Source organism: Telmatherina bonti (genome assembly GCF_933228915.1).
Source record: "Telmatherina bonti genome assembly, chromosome: 6".
NCBI classification, from domain to species: Eukaryota; Metazoa; Chordata; class Actinopteri; order Atheriniformes; family Telmatherinidae; genus Telmatherina; species Telmatherina bonti.
Genome location: NC_136624.1, coordinates 25,665,864 through 25,680,429, shown reverse-complemented (window position 1 = coordinate 25,680,429; position 14,566 = coordinate 25,665,864). Strand labels below are relative to the sequence as shown.

Genomic DNA, 14,566 nt, shown 5'->3' with positions numbered 1-14,566 from the left:
TGAGCAGAGCCGTCGAGGAGCAGTAAGAAGAGATGCAACTCTCCCTTTTATTGACCTGCAGGCTGGCCTCTGCTGGGAAGGCCTTTCTATTCACAAATTCAATTTTAACCACCTGACGCTTTCAGGTGCAGGTTGCATAAATGCTGATAGTATCTCTAGTCGTACCAGAGGTAGTTTTCGAGGGCCGTCTGTAGTCTGCAGTGGACATGTCGCCATAACAATGCTGTTCTGCACAATTGTGTAGTCATGTGAGAATCAATTACTCCATTCCCCCCACCCAGAGATTCAAATGGACTTTCCGGAAATGCAATGCATTGTGACGGTGACACAGATAATAGATATCCTACATTATGGCACACAATTCGTAGTTTTCAATACTGTGTAAATATAGGAGGAAACATGTGGCTTAAAGATAACCAAACGAAAGCTTTTCTTTGTAAATTTTCTTGATGAAAAAGAAGTAAATAGAGTAGTTGCACTATGTGCAAACGTTTTCATTGTTGTTCCAAGAAATTTATATGATTCGCAACGATTTTATTTTTCATAAGCCAATTGTTGGTCTTATAGCTGTACTTGGTGCAACATATAATAGACTTGCTGTCATTGTCTATTGACAGGGTTATTGAATGTCTATTCAAAAAGTTCTTATTAAGAACATTTTAAATACCCTTTATGCTCTCAGTGTAGTGTTAATTAACAATAAATGTGAAACATCTTATTTTAACTTATAGTTGTATAAGTCTCAACAACCGCAAAACAATTCAGATAGTTTATTTTTCCACAAAATGAGACGTATTTCTAATTGACAATCTCTAACAGATTTAAGTGTTTGCGCATGTCGTTGGCGCCACCATGTGTCGGCTCTGCTACAATTTCACATTACACTTTTTAAACAAAATACCAAATAATGTTTTTGAATATGTAGATTAATTTGATGTTAAATCGGCGATCCAATTTATAATCCAGATGCATCAGCAGATTAAAGAAAGGTATGAAAAATAGAGGGTCATCGTGAAATAGCATTGGATAAACAGTATGACAAGTAATGACGCGACCATACAGATTTTGGACGCGACCCTTTGTGGATGCTTGTTTTATTTCCGCTGACGGGCCGTCCTACTACGTAAACAAGATCTGACACCACAGTGCCGCCCCTGTGGCAGTGAGCTGCACAACCCTCAGCGCACAAATCAAACGATTGACCACATCAGCCCGCAAAGCTCCACCGGCAGAGACTGCTTTCTCATCCATCGTTAGCATTTGGACACGGTGCATCTATAAATAAAAGTTTTTGGGGCAGCCGTTATTTTCGTTTTTGTTTTGCTGCTCACGTTTCTGCTCCCCGTTTACAATGGCGGATCCCAAATATGCAAACTTACCAGGAATTGTAAGTGGGACAAGCTAGCCAACATATCGGTGAAGTGCTACTAGCAGCGCTAGCTCGGTTACAGCTACGTTAGCCGACATCACAGATCTGGACATTTCTACGTTGTTTTTGTTCCAATCGCTGCACTTTTAGCGGCAGGTGGTCGACTAGTAGTAACTAACTTCCCACTTAATGTTGTGTATTGTCATGCATTACGCAGAAAAAAGTAAGGGTCAGTAGATTTCGTGTTGAATGGGCCGGGGCGTTGGCCAGGCTAGCACAAATACAGGGATAAGTAATCATGTCATTTACTGTTTTGTTAAAGCTTTTAACGTAATCGTGTCATTTACTGTTTTGTTTAGGCTTTTAACGAGCCGGACGTGTACGAGACAGGGGACCTTCCCGAGGACGACCAGGCGCAGTTTGAGTCGGTAAGTGGACGTTTTGTATGAACTTTGATAGTATAGCTTTCTACTCTTTAAGGAGCTAACATTTTTCCGAAAGAGTGAAACCCATATTCTCTATAAGTCATTTGCATTAACCACTTTATTACACTATATCCTGACACAAAAAAACACAAGTAACCAACTGTTACCCCTTTAAGTTGCTACTTTTGGCTTATTTCCCGTTAAATAGCCCCTCACCTTGTCACTGTGCTGTTAATCAAAATGTGTGGCTTTGAATTAATTTTATCTGAGCTGTTTTGAAAAAAGGTTTTTAGATGTATGAGAAGTAATATAGCAAGTTCAAGTAAATAATCTGATAAATAGTTACATAATATTTTGTATCATCCTCAATACTTTATCCAAATCTTTCTCATACATTACACACTGCTTATTTATAGAAGGGGAATTAAAAATTTTGCCTTTTAAAAATTCTTCTAAAATGTTTTTTCAGACATCATTTCCATTTATTCAGTAACAAAGTGTGTGTGTGTGTGTGTGTGTGTGTGTGTGTGTGTGTGTGTTTATGTAATGGTGGTGATCTTGTGACTTTCAGAAATGTATGTTCTCACTGTCATCTACCGTTCAGGATGAGTTTGCAAGAAGCCAGTCTTAATTATTTAAAACTGCAACTATCACTCACCCTGTTGAAGATTGTTAATCTGGCATATTGACTGGTCTGGCTGCTTACTGACCAGCAGACTGAATTCTAACAGGCATTTTCCATTATTTCTAATTTCCTTCCTCTTGTTTTGACTCTGCCCCCCCCAACCCCTCCTGGGACCCTAGTTTGTACAAGTAAGACTGGATCAATCTTTTTTTAGAAAGCTTAATGCCCTTTAATGCATGTTTTTTCTTCTTCTCTCAAAATCTTTTAACATCTGCGAATTTGGATGGCAGTTAAATCAATGATGTACTTTTTTGCTCTGATTTATCCATCTTTGATTATTAGTAAAGGTAATTTTATTGCATTATTTCAGTTTTATTGCTCTTTTACACATTTCAAGGGCATAATGATGAAATGCATTCAGCAGGGTTACTCTGTGTGTGCGTGTGTGAGTAAGAAGCTCTGACACAAGAGAGGAGAATCATTTATTTCAGGGGTTATCTGTTTACGTGCTTTTAACATTTGCTTCCTGCCTAGCCATCATAATCAGACTAACTTGACTTTCTAAAGATGTCTTTGCATTTTGTGATGAATTCTTGCTGGTTTATTGTCTGCAAGACGTTACGTGTCAAATAAAGTATAATCATTGTGGTGATAGATCAACAAACCTTTCCATAAATCCCCATGAAAATCTTTCTTTTTCAACAATAAAATTTAAGCAGAAATATGTCAACTCTTGTAATCCATCCTTGTTTATTTTATTTTTTGGTCCATGTTTTGTGAATTTCGGCACACGAAAATTAAGCTTTGACTATGGCACAGTCAGTCCAGCAAGATTTCATTACAATGCCATAGATCCACAAGCTTATTTTTGTTCTGCCTCCATTTTTCTGGAGTATGCCTGAAAAGATTTTACTCCAATGTCCCTTTCATAACGTTTTGTTGGCCAGTTTATTCTATATTGTTTAGGCATTACACAGATTGCTATGTGCCAAAATCATGCATAGTTTAGGTCAGTGTAGTTCTTTGTGCCCTATTGTTACATTTGTTCAGCTACAGTGGCCTGTGGACGCATTTGAAGTGCCAGTTTCCAACTTAACTACAACAGAAATTGTATAGCATTGAGTGTCATGGCATGGATTGATGGATTGTTTTATGTTAGATGTAGGAGCAGTGACACTGAATGTAGTTCTAAAGTTCTTTCAATGCAGACTTTCTTAGTTCATCAAATCTCAGACCTGCCCCTGACATGACATGTCAGGCAGTGCAGCAAGAGACAACCATCAGACTAACATTAAAAATATGTTTGTTTGGGAAAGTTATAAATCACAATTCACAGGGGCTGAACTCATCTATAGCTGTGGTTAAACCTAACAGACAGGTTTAATGATATTCACGTTATAAAGAGTGAACTTTCTCAAACTGAATGACTTAATGATGGATAACAACTTACCAAATGCTTTTTATTTTTTTAAAGGGTTTCAGTCCTCTTATGTACTCAGATCTATTTGGTGCTCTTAATCCACATGTTACCCATCATTCTGCCTTATGAAAACTTTCTTAAAGACAAAGTAAATCTCTTTCATTTAAATTAGAAGATGATTTCTAAAGAGACTGGCTTCAATAGTCCATCTTATCACCCTGAATGAGAGGAGTAGGAAATAACTTAAGACATAAGCTGACTGTAAAAAGTATCTCCAGGGCTTTTAGCTGCAACTCTCCAAACACTGCTTTCTTTCTTATCTTCCCCCCACCCTGGCCAAGTGTTCCTGTTGTGTGCATGGCATGTGATAACCACATTAATCTGTGTTGTCTCTCTCTCCCCCCCAACTTTTTCTCTCCCTCTGCTCTTCCGTTATTTTGTTTAACTCTCTTTGGGAACCCAAGGAGCTGGTAAGAGCCTAGCTAACTCTCCTCCTCTTCCTCGTCCTCCTGACATCTGTGGAACTCTGTTTTCTTTTGTGTCATCCTATCCAAATCTGTGTGACTATTCTTCCCATTTATTTTTATATGTCAGTAGTGTTTTAATCCTGCTCATACCCTGTCGTTTATCATGACTGATCACTTTTTTTTATTATTATTAGTCGTATTTTGTGCTCTTCATTATCATTAATCAAAGAGCTGTCATTTAGAAAGAGTGTGTGACCTCTAGATGTGGTTCTGCCTGTTTTCCTTCATGTAACTTTTTTTTTTTTAAACCATAACAGAGTAATACAATAGTAAAATCTTTCACAGGTTGGTTGTAAGATTCTACAGCTGTATCTAGGTGTAACGTTGGCAGCGACGTGTCAGTTTTTTCACTGAGCTCCTGCCTGCTACTTTTAATTATGTTGAAATGATCCAATTCTTCTCATGAGAGCTTCAGCTGGTGCATGAGAAGCTCTTGTACATTTTAATAATTCATTATGGCAATTGGTTTAAAATCCTCAAGGTATCTGGCTTTGCTATTTAATAATGCACTCAATTCTTTTGAAAATCCTTTTCTGGGCTTTGATCAGTCGTAGGTTTTTACTGTCTTATGAACTTATTGGAAGTGAAACTTGGGTTTTCGATTGTGGGTTACTGGTTCACTAAGCTGAGCCTTTCTTTTCATCTCTGCTTTGTCAATAAGGTTTTCCATTGTGTTTGTCAGTCTAACTTCTTTTTCCCTGGTGTTTCAATGACAGGAGGAGCTTTGCAGTGACAGTGTGGAGAGAATTGTGGTCAACCCCAATGCAGCCTATGACAAGTTTAAAGACAAGCATGTCAGCACCAAGGGACTCGGTCAGTTTCTGCTGGATGATATATTTACTTTGTTGTGAAAACATAATAATATGAGATTACTACTTTTGTTCTTGTCTTTACTAAAAAACACTGCGGGCTTTGTTTCTAACAAAAAAAAGTTTTCTGAAATGCAGCGCAAACTTATATATGTAGTTCATAAATTTGTTTGTGCCTTGGTTCACGGGACACAATTATAAAGAAAATGTTATTTAGTTTCTTCATTCATTCGTTTTTATTTTGTGTAGAAAATGTGAATCTATACTTTTAATGTTAAAGCACACTTCAGTAAAAACATACCAAGTAGGGCTGCTCGATTATGGCAACAATTCTAATCACGATTATTTTGACTGAAATTGAGATCTCGATTATTTAACACGATTATCCTTTTATCTTTAACAACATGAATTTTTTTTAACATTAAACCGTGACTTTTAAAAAAAACGTCTTTAGGTTTCCACATATTTTAGAAAACAAACAAATAACGTGAAGCTTTGTCTTGACAAAGTGCAAATACTGATGTAAACTGACTAGATAAATATAAGTAAGGATTAAACAATGCTGCGCATTGTGGTGTTCTCGACTCTGCGTCAGGCATTATAACCATCTGACACACAGTTACGAGTTGTTTAATCTGCTTATGCCGTGGTCCCACACAGTATATATTTTATAACAAGTTTGTGTTTCTTTTCTACAACATTTGTTGAACTATAGGAACGATATCTTGGCCTCAATGTACATTTTAGGCCAAACAACCACTGTCAGGCTACAGCCGTTTCTCTCATTCATCTGTTAAAAGACAGCTGATCTGAACCAGCTAATTAATGCGTTGCTATGGTAACGCCCCGTAATGGAGGGATATTACAGTGTTTAACTCGCCGAACTATGTGTGCGTTAGGATGAAAATAATGCAGCCGGTTCTCACTGAGAATGGTAGTAGTAGTAGTAGCAGTAGTAGTAGTAGCAGCAGTAGGTTGCAGTGAACTTCCACAACCAACTGCAGTTATTCTACATTGACCTGCAGCCAGAGCCGACTGAGACTGGCCGCCTGGGAGTGCTTTAGGACGAGGTGAGACTCCCGCTGCTCGTTCGTTACAGTAACTGGAAAACAATTTGTGCCTTCAAGTCTGTCGCCAAAACACCAGAAAAGTCTCTAGTAACTCCAGTAAAAGTTGCTAGATTTGTCGCTAGTCGCTTTTAACAAAAAAAAAAGAAGTCGCCAGATTTAGCGAGAACAGTGTCTGAATCAAATCAAATCAAACTTTATTTATAAAGCACTTTTTCTACAGTAAAATGCAACACAAAGTGCTTTACATGATATAAAAATTGAATGAAAAAATGAACGAAACCAAAGGGGCTGTGGGAGGAGTTTACAGCACAGCGCTGCAATGCCAGTGATGCTCGATTAGCAACTGAAGACAGCAGGAGAGGAAACTGCAAAGAGAAAAATAATCGCACCTTTTTTTTTTCATGTTCATTGAAAACTCAGATCGTAATTGAGATAAAAATCCGATTAATCGCCCAGCCCTAATACCAAGCATTGCTGTCCATTGCCGAATACACCACTTCAGCTGTTTACCAATGCACTGACAATAATGCTGATTATCATTTTTTTGAGTCTCTTTTCAGTTGGCGTTACATGTTTTTAGTTAAGGTACAAACAGGCCAGTCTAGCAAACTGTGTTTTTGGAGCCACACTAATGTGAGTCCTACAGAAAGAAATTTGACATTGTTTTGTTAAATAACCACAGATCTCTGAAAACATACTGCCTTGATGATGATGTTTACTTTTTTTCCCTAAAATATCGATATGCATCTCTGCATCAATAGGTGCTTTTCTGCAGGAACTTTTTTTTTTTTTTTAATTGGTTTTTAGTACTGCTGGAGACAATTCGCCTTTTTTTTTTTCCCCACACCACCTCGGCTATGACAAATGATAGTTACTGGAACTTCAGAGTAGACAGAGTTTTTGTCATGTAAGGGCAGCTGTTCATTGAGCAGCTTTAGAAGACTGGTCCAGACATTGAAAGGGTCAATTGATTGACTGAATATAGAACCATCGCAGCAGAACTCGAGGAGATAAACTCGTAAGCACATGTTAAAGGTCTGTTAACTGGAAAAACCTGAAGAAAACTCAGAAGAAACGAGCTCCAATGAATCACAGGCTTTATTGAACCTGCATCTGAAGAGGGAGCTGATGTGGTTTTTCACTCTTTTTGGGCCAGCAGTACCTCCGGAGAAAGCAGTCAAAAGCTGGTGGTCGATAACCATTTCCCCAGATTTCACTCACACCACAGTTAGTGTATGTGATAGAGGAGCTTACGTGTGTGTGTGAATAACGCTAGAAGAAAAGTGTTCTATATATGCTCATCATTTACTGCTTATTGCCCCCCTCATTGGCTGCTAAATTGCTAGACCATCCTATCTACGGTGTAAATGCAATCAGAGACAAGCGCCTCAGAAGTGTTTTATCTGAATGCACCTACCAGCACCTTCACACAACCAAGCCAGTCATGCCATATTCATTCATTCATTCATTCATTCATTATCCCAGCTTAGTCCAGTTGAGGGTCGCAGGGAAGCTGGAGGCTATCCCAGCAGTCTTTGGGCGAAAGGCAGGGTACACCCTGGACAGGTTGCCAGTCCATTGCAGGGCGCCATGCCATATGCTCTGATGATTTCCCATACTATCCAAGTATTTGGCCTCTTCATCTTTAGTTTCTTTAGTTGACAATAGCTTGGTTGACTTAATTGATTCTGATGAAAAGAACATTTCTCATGGAGTTCAAATATGCGCCCCCATCAATGCACCACTTTTGCATCATACCTGTACTGTGAGTTCTCTCTCGCCAGTAAAAGATAATCTTATCTTTGCTAACATGTGCTGTTTTCTCTCTTTCTCATCTTCTGTTCCTTTGCCTTTCTCAGCTAAATCTGCCACGGTGTGTATTTAAAATGGCCGGTGTGTTTATATCTACGTGTTAGTGTGGGGCCCAGTGAGTAAAGCAAAACTTTGCTGCAACATCACACACCAACCTAAATGAAAATGTAGTATAATGCAGTTTTTTCAGCCCAAGAATGCTGCTGGGGAATGATGGCAGGAGAAATGTACATAATATGTGTCACTGTGCCATCAAATAAGTCTAGAAGGCAGTTTTAAAGTTGGAAAGTTACGTAATGTGTCTTTAATGATGGTATTTGAGGTTGCTTTCCCGTCATCTACTGTTCGGCTATGTTTCCTCTCTGATATTCTATTTTTCCACAGTGCTCAGTAAAAATATGTTGGTATTCATCCTATTATCAGCTGGCGTTTACTTTTATGTTTCCCATCTTCATTGCTAACTAATCTGTCTCCTCTTTCAAAGACTTTTCAGACAGAATCAGTAAAAGCAGAAGAGTGGGCTACGAGTCAGGAGAGTTTGAAATTGTGAGTACAATCTGCTGAGCACAAATCCAATACTTCACTTGTTATTCTTTTTGAGGGGAATCCATTTTTGAATTTGACAACACTTTTTCATTTTTATTTCATTTGCTACATGAGTTTTCCTATAAAGTCAAAGGGAAAGAGACGTTTTTTTGTGTTATCACTTTTCTCAGGGCTTCTCTGTCTTTGCAGGCCCACTGGGTCAGTATTTTGTAATATTGTCTTTGCAATATCTTTGTGTAGCTCGGAGAGGGCTGTGGAGTAAAGGAGACTCCCCAGCAGAAGTATCAGCGTCTGGTCAGTGAGATCCAGGAACTTACTCAGGAAGTGGACGCCATCCAGGTAGATTTCTAGCAGAACACACAAACACACCTGTTTGCCCTAAGAAATCTATAGGGGATGTCTATCTTCTTAAATCTAGTCTTGATACGATTATGAGGCCTGCATACTATTAAATGCCTTTCACGTTTAGACTTTTCTCAGCACGACTTTCATGCACACACCTGGTTAACCCCTGAAATCTGGTTTGAAGATCAGTATCATCTGGGCTCTAATGCTTAAAGTGAGTTTTAAGCCTATTGGACTCTTCTCATGAGACTGTATTAAATGACATAAATTAAAGTGAGCTTATTGTTCACTCAGCTGCACATACAGTAGAGTCTACTGCTCTATGCTTTCATCACCAAATTACAATTCAAGCTGCTCTCTAGCTTTTTAAATATATATATATATATATATATATGTAACATATTCTTTTAGTTAGAGCATCCATATATTTGAAGTTATGCGGATCATAAGATAATGATGGGCCTTGCTGCTGGTGGGTCTACAGTGCTGCTATTTTCTGTCATTTCAATGTTATAAATGAATCCTTAAAGGAAATTACATTCTTTAACTTCAGTCATTCATTAGGACAAATCTTGCCAATAAAAATCTAGTTTTGCATGAGCGAGATTCTCTAATTTATTATTACTTTCTCTCCCATCACTATATTGTGCCTGAAAATGTCGCTGTACTGCAGAATTTTATCTGACATCAGAAGGAGGTTTCATGAAATAAAGTTTGCTAGTATAAATGTTTTAGGACACCACTGGTAGTTTTCAATTCAGGTCTTAGAATTCTAGCTGTATGTTATGAATAATAGAAACTTTGTTTGAATTTTGACAACAGAGTTAAAAAAAAAAAAAAAAAAAAGGACTTGCTCCAGTAACAGAACACTTATTAAGGAAAAAGCATCTGAAAGCTGAACACTGTCAATAATTTTTGACTTGTCTCTTAAAAGCTTTCTGTGTAAACATTAGTTTACACAGAAATTATCCTTCATAGATACAAATTTTGTTGGTTTACTGGCAAATTGTCCAAGAAAAAGATGCCCATGAAGTTTTCCACAATAGTTGATTTAAAATTAACATGTGGCAATAAAAATAAAATCTTTGATTTGTTCTGTTTGTTGTCTTTTATTAGATGTATGTTTCATGTTATGTTAAGATGTCTATGTCACTCTGCTCTGTTTCTAGGCTGCAGCGAAGGAAAGTAATGCAGAGGAACGCCTGACTCCGGTGGTACTTGCTCAGCAAGCAGCACAGCTCAAGCAGCAGCTGGTGTCTGCTCATCTCGACTCACTGCTGGGACCACAGGCACACATCAACCTGGCAGATCCAGATGGAGCCCTTGCCAGGTGACTTGTAGGGGTAGGGTGGGACGACAAGGCAAGATCATCTGTTCAAATGTGTTGGCCCAGTGAAGAACTGGTGACCTGTCCAAGGTGTACAATGCCTCTTATCTGGTAGCTGCTGGGATTGCCTGAAACCCCCTGCAACCCTACGCTGGATTAAGCGTGTATTGAGGATGAATGGATGGCAGGCAGGCATTTCTTCTCATTCAGTTTATAAGATACAGAGCTGAAAAGCCAGCTTCTGAACTGTTGCATGAATCACATGGGTATGACAGTTCTGGAAAGCAAAGGTGCTTAATTTTCTAATGTCCAAGAGGAAAACTACTTTCTTGGTATGTTAAATAATCCAGTTGCTGCAATGCCCTTCTCCTTTCTGGTCTGGTTTCTTCCATAGTATATTCAAACTTTCGGTTTATTGCAACCTGTCTATTCACTGCTACACCGCCGATGCACAGCTCTCTCTGCACCATGAGCTGCTGCATGTTGATCCATAGGTGTACATCAACTGCTATTTATGCCCATTTTTAAAAATCTGCTACAAAGTTGCTTGTTACAGTGATTCAACAAGGCAGTGATACAGAAAACTGAATCAGGTTCAGCTCATTGTTTATTTACAGCCTTTATGCTTTTTTTTTAAACTTCATAGTAGGGCTGCAACGATTACTCGGGTAACTCGAGTACAAAAATTGATTGAGGCAAATTATTTGCCTCAAGGCGTCGTTTAATTAATATCACGTGGTGATATATTTTAATTTATGCATCATCGCGTCATTCTCAGACCACTGCGCTGTTCGGAGGGACTACATCACTGTTTCAGTAAACATATAAAACATTTAAACATGTATAAAATATATAAAAACAGAATCTGCAGTGTCGCCTACGCCATACTGTCTGTACAGTATGACTGTTTCACCCGGACTGATGACGGACATTTCAAACATCAGCGGCGAGCGGTTTGCTTTCTGTCTGAAGATTCTCGTTGCTTTGGTCTCTAATGGCAGAGAATGAAGAAGAGGAGAGGGAAAGACAGAAAAAGTCGCAAGTGTGGGACCATTTCACACTCAAAGGACAGAAAACGTAGTGCAGTGTGTGTGTGCTGTAAAGCAAGTCTCAATGTTGCCGCACCTGAAAGGAACACCACCCCCCCTGCACTTCACTGCTCCAGCAGGAGTTTCAGCTTCGCGGTTTATATCAACAACAGCAGCGGCTGTTAAAATGTACAGTGTTATAACCTGTGATATTAGTCAGCAGTGTTGAGGCATGGCGAGGTGTCGGCTGCACACTCCCGTGAACAGTCTTGTAATCCATCCCTCATCTGTCTCTCCTGCACACACGCAGAGTCAAAGCGCATGTTTCAGGCAGCGTGTGGCGGCAGGCGTAGCCTCTGTTCCTGCAGCAAACTTTTATTCCGTATTAAACAGACACACTTTTAACAGGCGTGTCGTCCACCAAAACATCTGCTTGTTCTTAGATACTTTGGACATGTTTACAAGTCAGTCCTCTGACTTTCTATGTGAAATCTTTTTTAAAAACCTGCAATTGGTTGAGAATTGTTTCTCCACACATTGAGCGCGTGCACAAACATGACACAAAATATGATACGTTTAAAACATTTTCCTCATACATTAGGTAGTAACAACACATGCAACAGCTTCACAAATATACAGTTATAGATTTACTTTGGTAGAGTTTTTAGTATTTTTTTATTTTTTTACAAATGATAATAAAAAATAAATAAAATAATCATTATAGTACTCGATTACTCGAAGAAATAATCGACAGAGTACCCGCTTCCAAACGTATTCAATAGTTGCAGCTCTACTTCATAGTATGTCATACTCTGCTTAAGACTTTCAAGGGGACCAATGCGTTTGTATTTACTTCTGTAGTTTTTGAAATGCAAGCAAAAGTGTGATCATGATTTCCGAGCTTCCTCACAGCTCTGCAGTAACTATAGCATGAAGGCCAAAAGCAGCAACAAGTGTGTGATTTTCTTTAAACAAGCTTTCAAACAAAAAGAATCTATTACCCCATCATGCTGACTTGTAGTTTGCAGGCATGAATAGGTGAGAGGCACATGATAAGTGTCGGGCGGTTTTTCTGCCTGTTACCACTTCATCTGAGATAATATGCTGATGGAGAACATTGTGAGTAGTCAGCTGGAGGGTCTGTCCAATGCAGTCAAAACTAATCAGGCTAGTGTCTAAGTACTGTTTGTTTGTGTGTCTGTTACTTCTTCCACTAGCATCATATATGGACATGTTTATTTTCATGTATCAAATCAATTCCCTCAAGTTTCAAAGATATCTACAGCTGAATGAGAGACCAGAAACTCTCGACATTACACTGCTTCTATGTAGTTAAAATCCAGTGTTGCTTGAGGCTTAGCATGCTCACTGAAGGGATGACAGCAGCCAGTAACTTGTGATGTAGGGGAGGTATATGTGAGTTAAATTACATCTGTTGGACAGTGTTTTACAGGGCTTAATGTAAGCTGTAAAACTCCACAGTTTGCCAACAAATACAGAAGACTCCATCACGTTATCTATATATAGTCTGTTTTTTTCTCTAAGCCAAGTGAGGGTTAGTGTTTTTTTGTTCTTCTTTAAATAAATTTTTCTGTTTGATTTTTCAAATAATACTTGTGTTTCATGTGTTTTTTATTTATTTATTTATTTTTTTGGATTGCTGATATATTAATCTTTAAAATCCTCAGTTGTAGATCTTCCTTTCAAACTCACCTTCAATTCATAGTTTAAAATGATATTTAAAGAGATTGGTATAAAGTTAGACTATAGATAGCAGCGCATGAGGTTGATGTCTGTATCGAACGTATAGTTTAATCCCTTTTGTGTCTGCGTTTACCTTCTTCCCGCAGGCGTCTGCTCACCCAGCTGGAGGCCGTTAAGGGCAGCCGTAGCACCTCAGCAGGAGACGGCAAACCGACTGCTTCAACAAAGGGCCCAGATGGAGTTGTACTGTACGAGTTGCACAGCAGACCAGAGCAAGAAAAATTCAATGAATCTGCCAAGGTAAAGTGGAAAGAGAGGTGCAGACAGCATGAATGCAATCAGAAAAAGAGCAAACATTTCAGTCGCGTGAGCTTCCCAGCATGCTTTGTTTTCATTCTCTTGAGAGGAATGTTTGATGGCAAAACACACGACAAAAGATAGGAAAGTGTGTTGTGCACATGTCCTGTAGGATGTTTACGCTACTGCCAACCATGTGTTGCTTTTTTCCATCTCTGTAGATAGCAGAATTGGAGAAGCGTCTTGCTGAGTTGGAGATGGCTGTTGGCTCAGGATCAGACAAACCGGTACACAATCACACACAGCCATTCCACGCGTATGCTCATTTAAATGCTTTTCTCTACTATTGTTATAGCAGGAATTTGGCGCCCCTGTTGTGTAACTGTCCAAAAAACACAATTTTCTCCCTTTTTTTCTTAATTATGAGTGATGCTGCATTTTTGTCATAGTGAAGTATATTTCTACTCATTTGTGTTTACATCGTAGGGACCTCTGAATGCTGGTGTACAAGGAGCCAGTTTGATGGTAAGAACTTCGCTGCTATTTTTTTTTTTTTTTTTTAATACTGTCTGAACTTTATTTTTTATTTGATAACTGATGTGTAACTGCACAGAATGGTTACACACAGAACTCCTACCTCAGTTATCACATTAGTTTCTGTCAGTAGGAACATAAAGTGCTGAGTTCAGGCTTATAATACTGGACTTCTGTGCTTTTTTGGGCAGGACACCATCGAGCTCCTGCAGGCACGGGTCAGTGCTCTGGATTCTGCTACTCTCGATCAAGTGGAGGCAAGACTGCAGGTGATTACTTGTTTTACAGCACATAACTCAGGCTTCAAGCCTAAGATTAATATAATATTTTAAGTAATGTATCATTCTGTCATTCATTGAGAAGCTCCACATTTCATCCTTTGCATTGAGTGTGGAGTTTAGTCAGATAGTGAGTATCTAATAGTGTATATTGTTTTTAGTAACAGAACATCTGTAACATTTTGGCAACGGAACCTTAATTTTCTCTTTATTTCAGGCTTTGGCTTCCTCTAAGCCACACTCAAACTTTTAAAATATACACATTTACGTAGCTTTGGGTTACATGTTGTCTGAGTCACTGGATGTTGATTGCTGTTTTCTGCTGTTACTGATCAAATATTCTTCATCTTGCATTCCTCTATTTATTGTATTTGCCTGCTGCCACTTATTTTCTACCTTTTTTTAAAATATATTTGTAAACGAAGACTAATCAGTTACGGGGATTAAAAA

The 14,566-nt window shown here is 38.6% G+C and overlaps 1 protein-coding gene across 1 annotated transcript in view; it reads left to right on the top strand.

Annotated features, from left to right (window-relative positions):
* Positions 1 to 1,231: 1,231 nt before the first annotated feature.
* Positions 1,232 to 14,566, top strand: part of dctn2 (dynactin 2 (p50)) — a 19,130-nt gene continuing 5,795 nt past the window's right edge. Inside the window, exons 1-10 of the mRNA XM_079243025.1 lie at positions 1,232 to 1,387; positions 1,729 to 1,797; positions 5,083 to 5,179; positions 8,542 to 8,603; positions 8,844 to 8,942; positions 10,118 to 10,278; positions 13,154 to 13,307; positions 13,526 to 13,591; positions 13,791 to 13,829; positions 14,030 to 14,107. Of these exons, the coding sequence (XP_079099151.1) occupies positions 1,352 to 1,387; positions 1,729 to 1,797; positions 5,083 to 5,179; positions 8,542 to 8,603; positions 8,844 to 8,942; positions 10,118 to 10,278; positions 13,154 to 13,307; positions 13,526 to 13,591; positions 13,791 to 13,829; positions 14,030 to 14,107 (861 nt within the window). The 5' untranslated portion in view covers positions 1,232 to 1,351. The remainder of the gene's footprint in view (positions 1,388 to 1,728; positions 1,798 to 5,082; positions 5,180 to 8,541; positions 8,604 to 8,843; positions 8,943 to 10,117; positions 10,279 to 13,153; positions 13,308 to 13,525; positions 13,592 to 13,790; positions 13,830 to 14,029; positions 14,108 to 14,566) is intronic.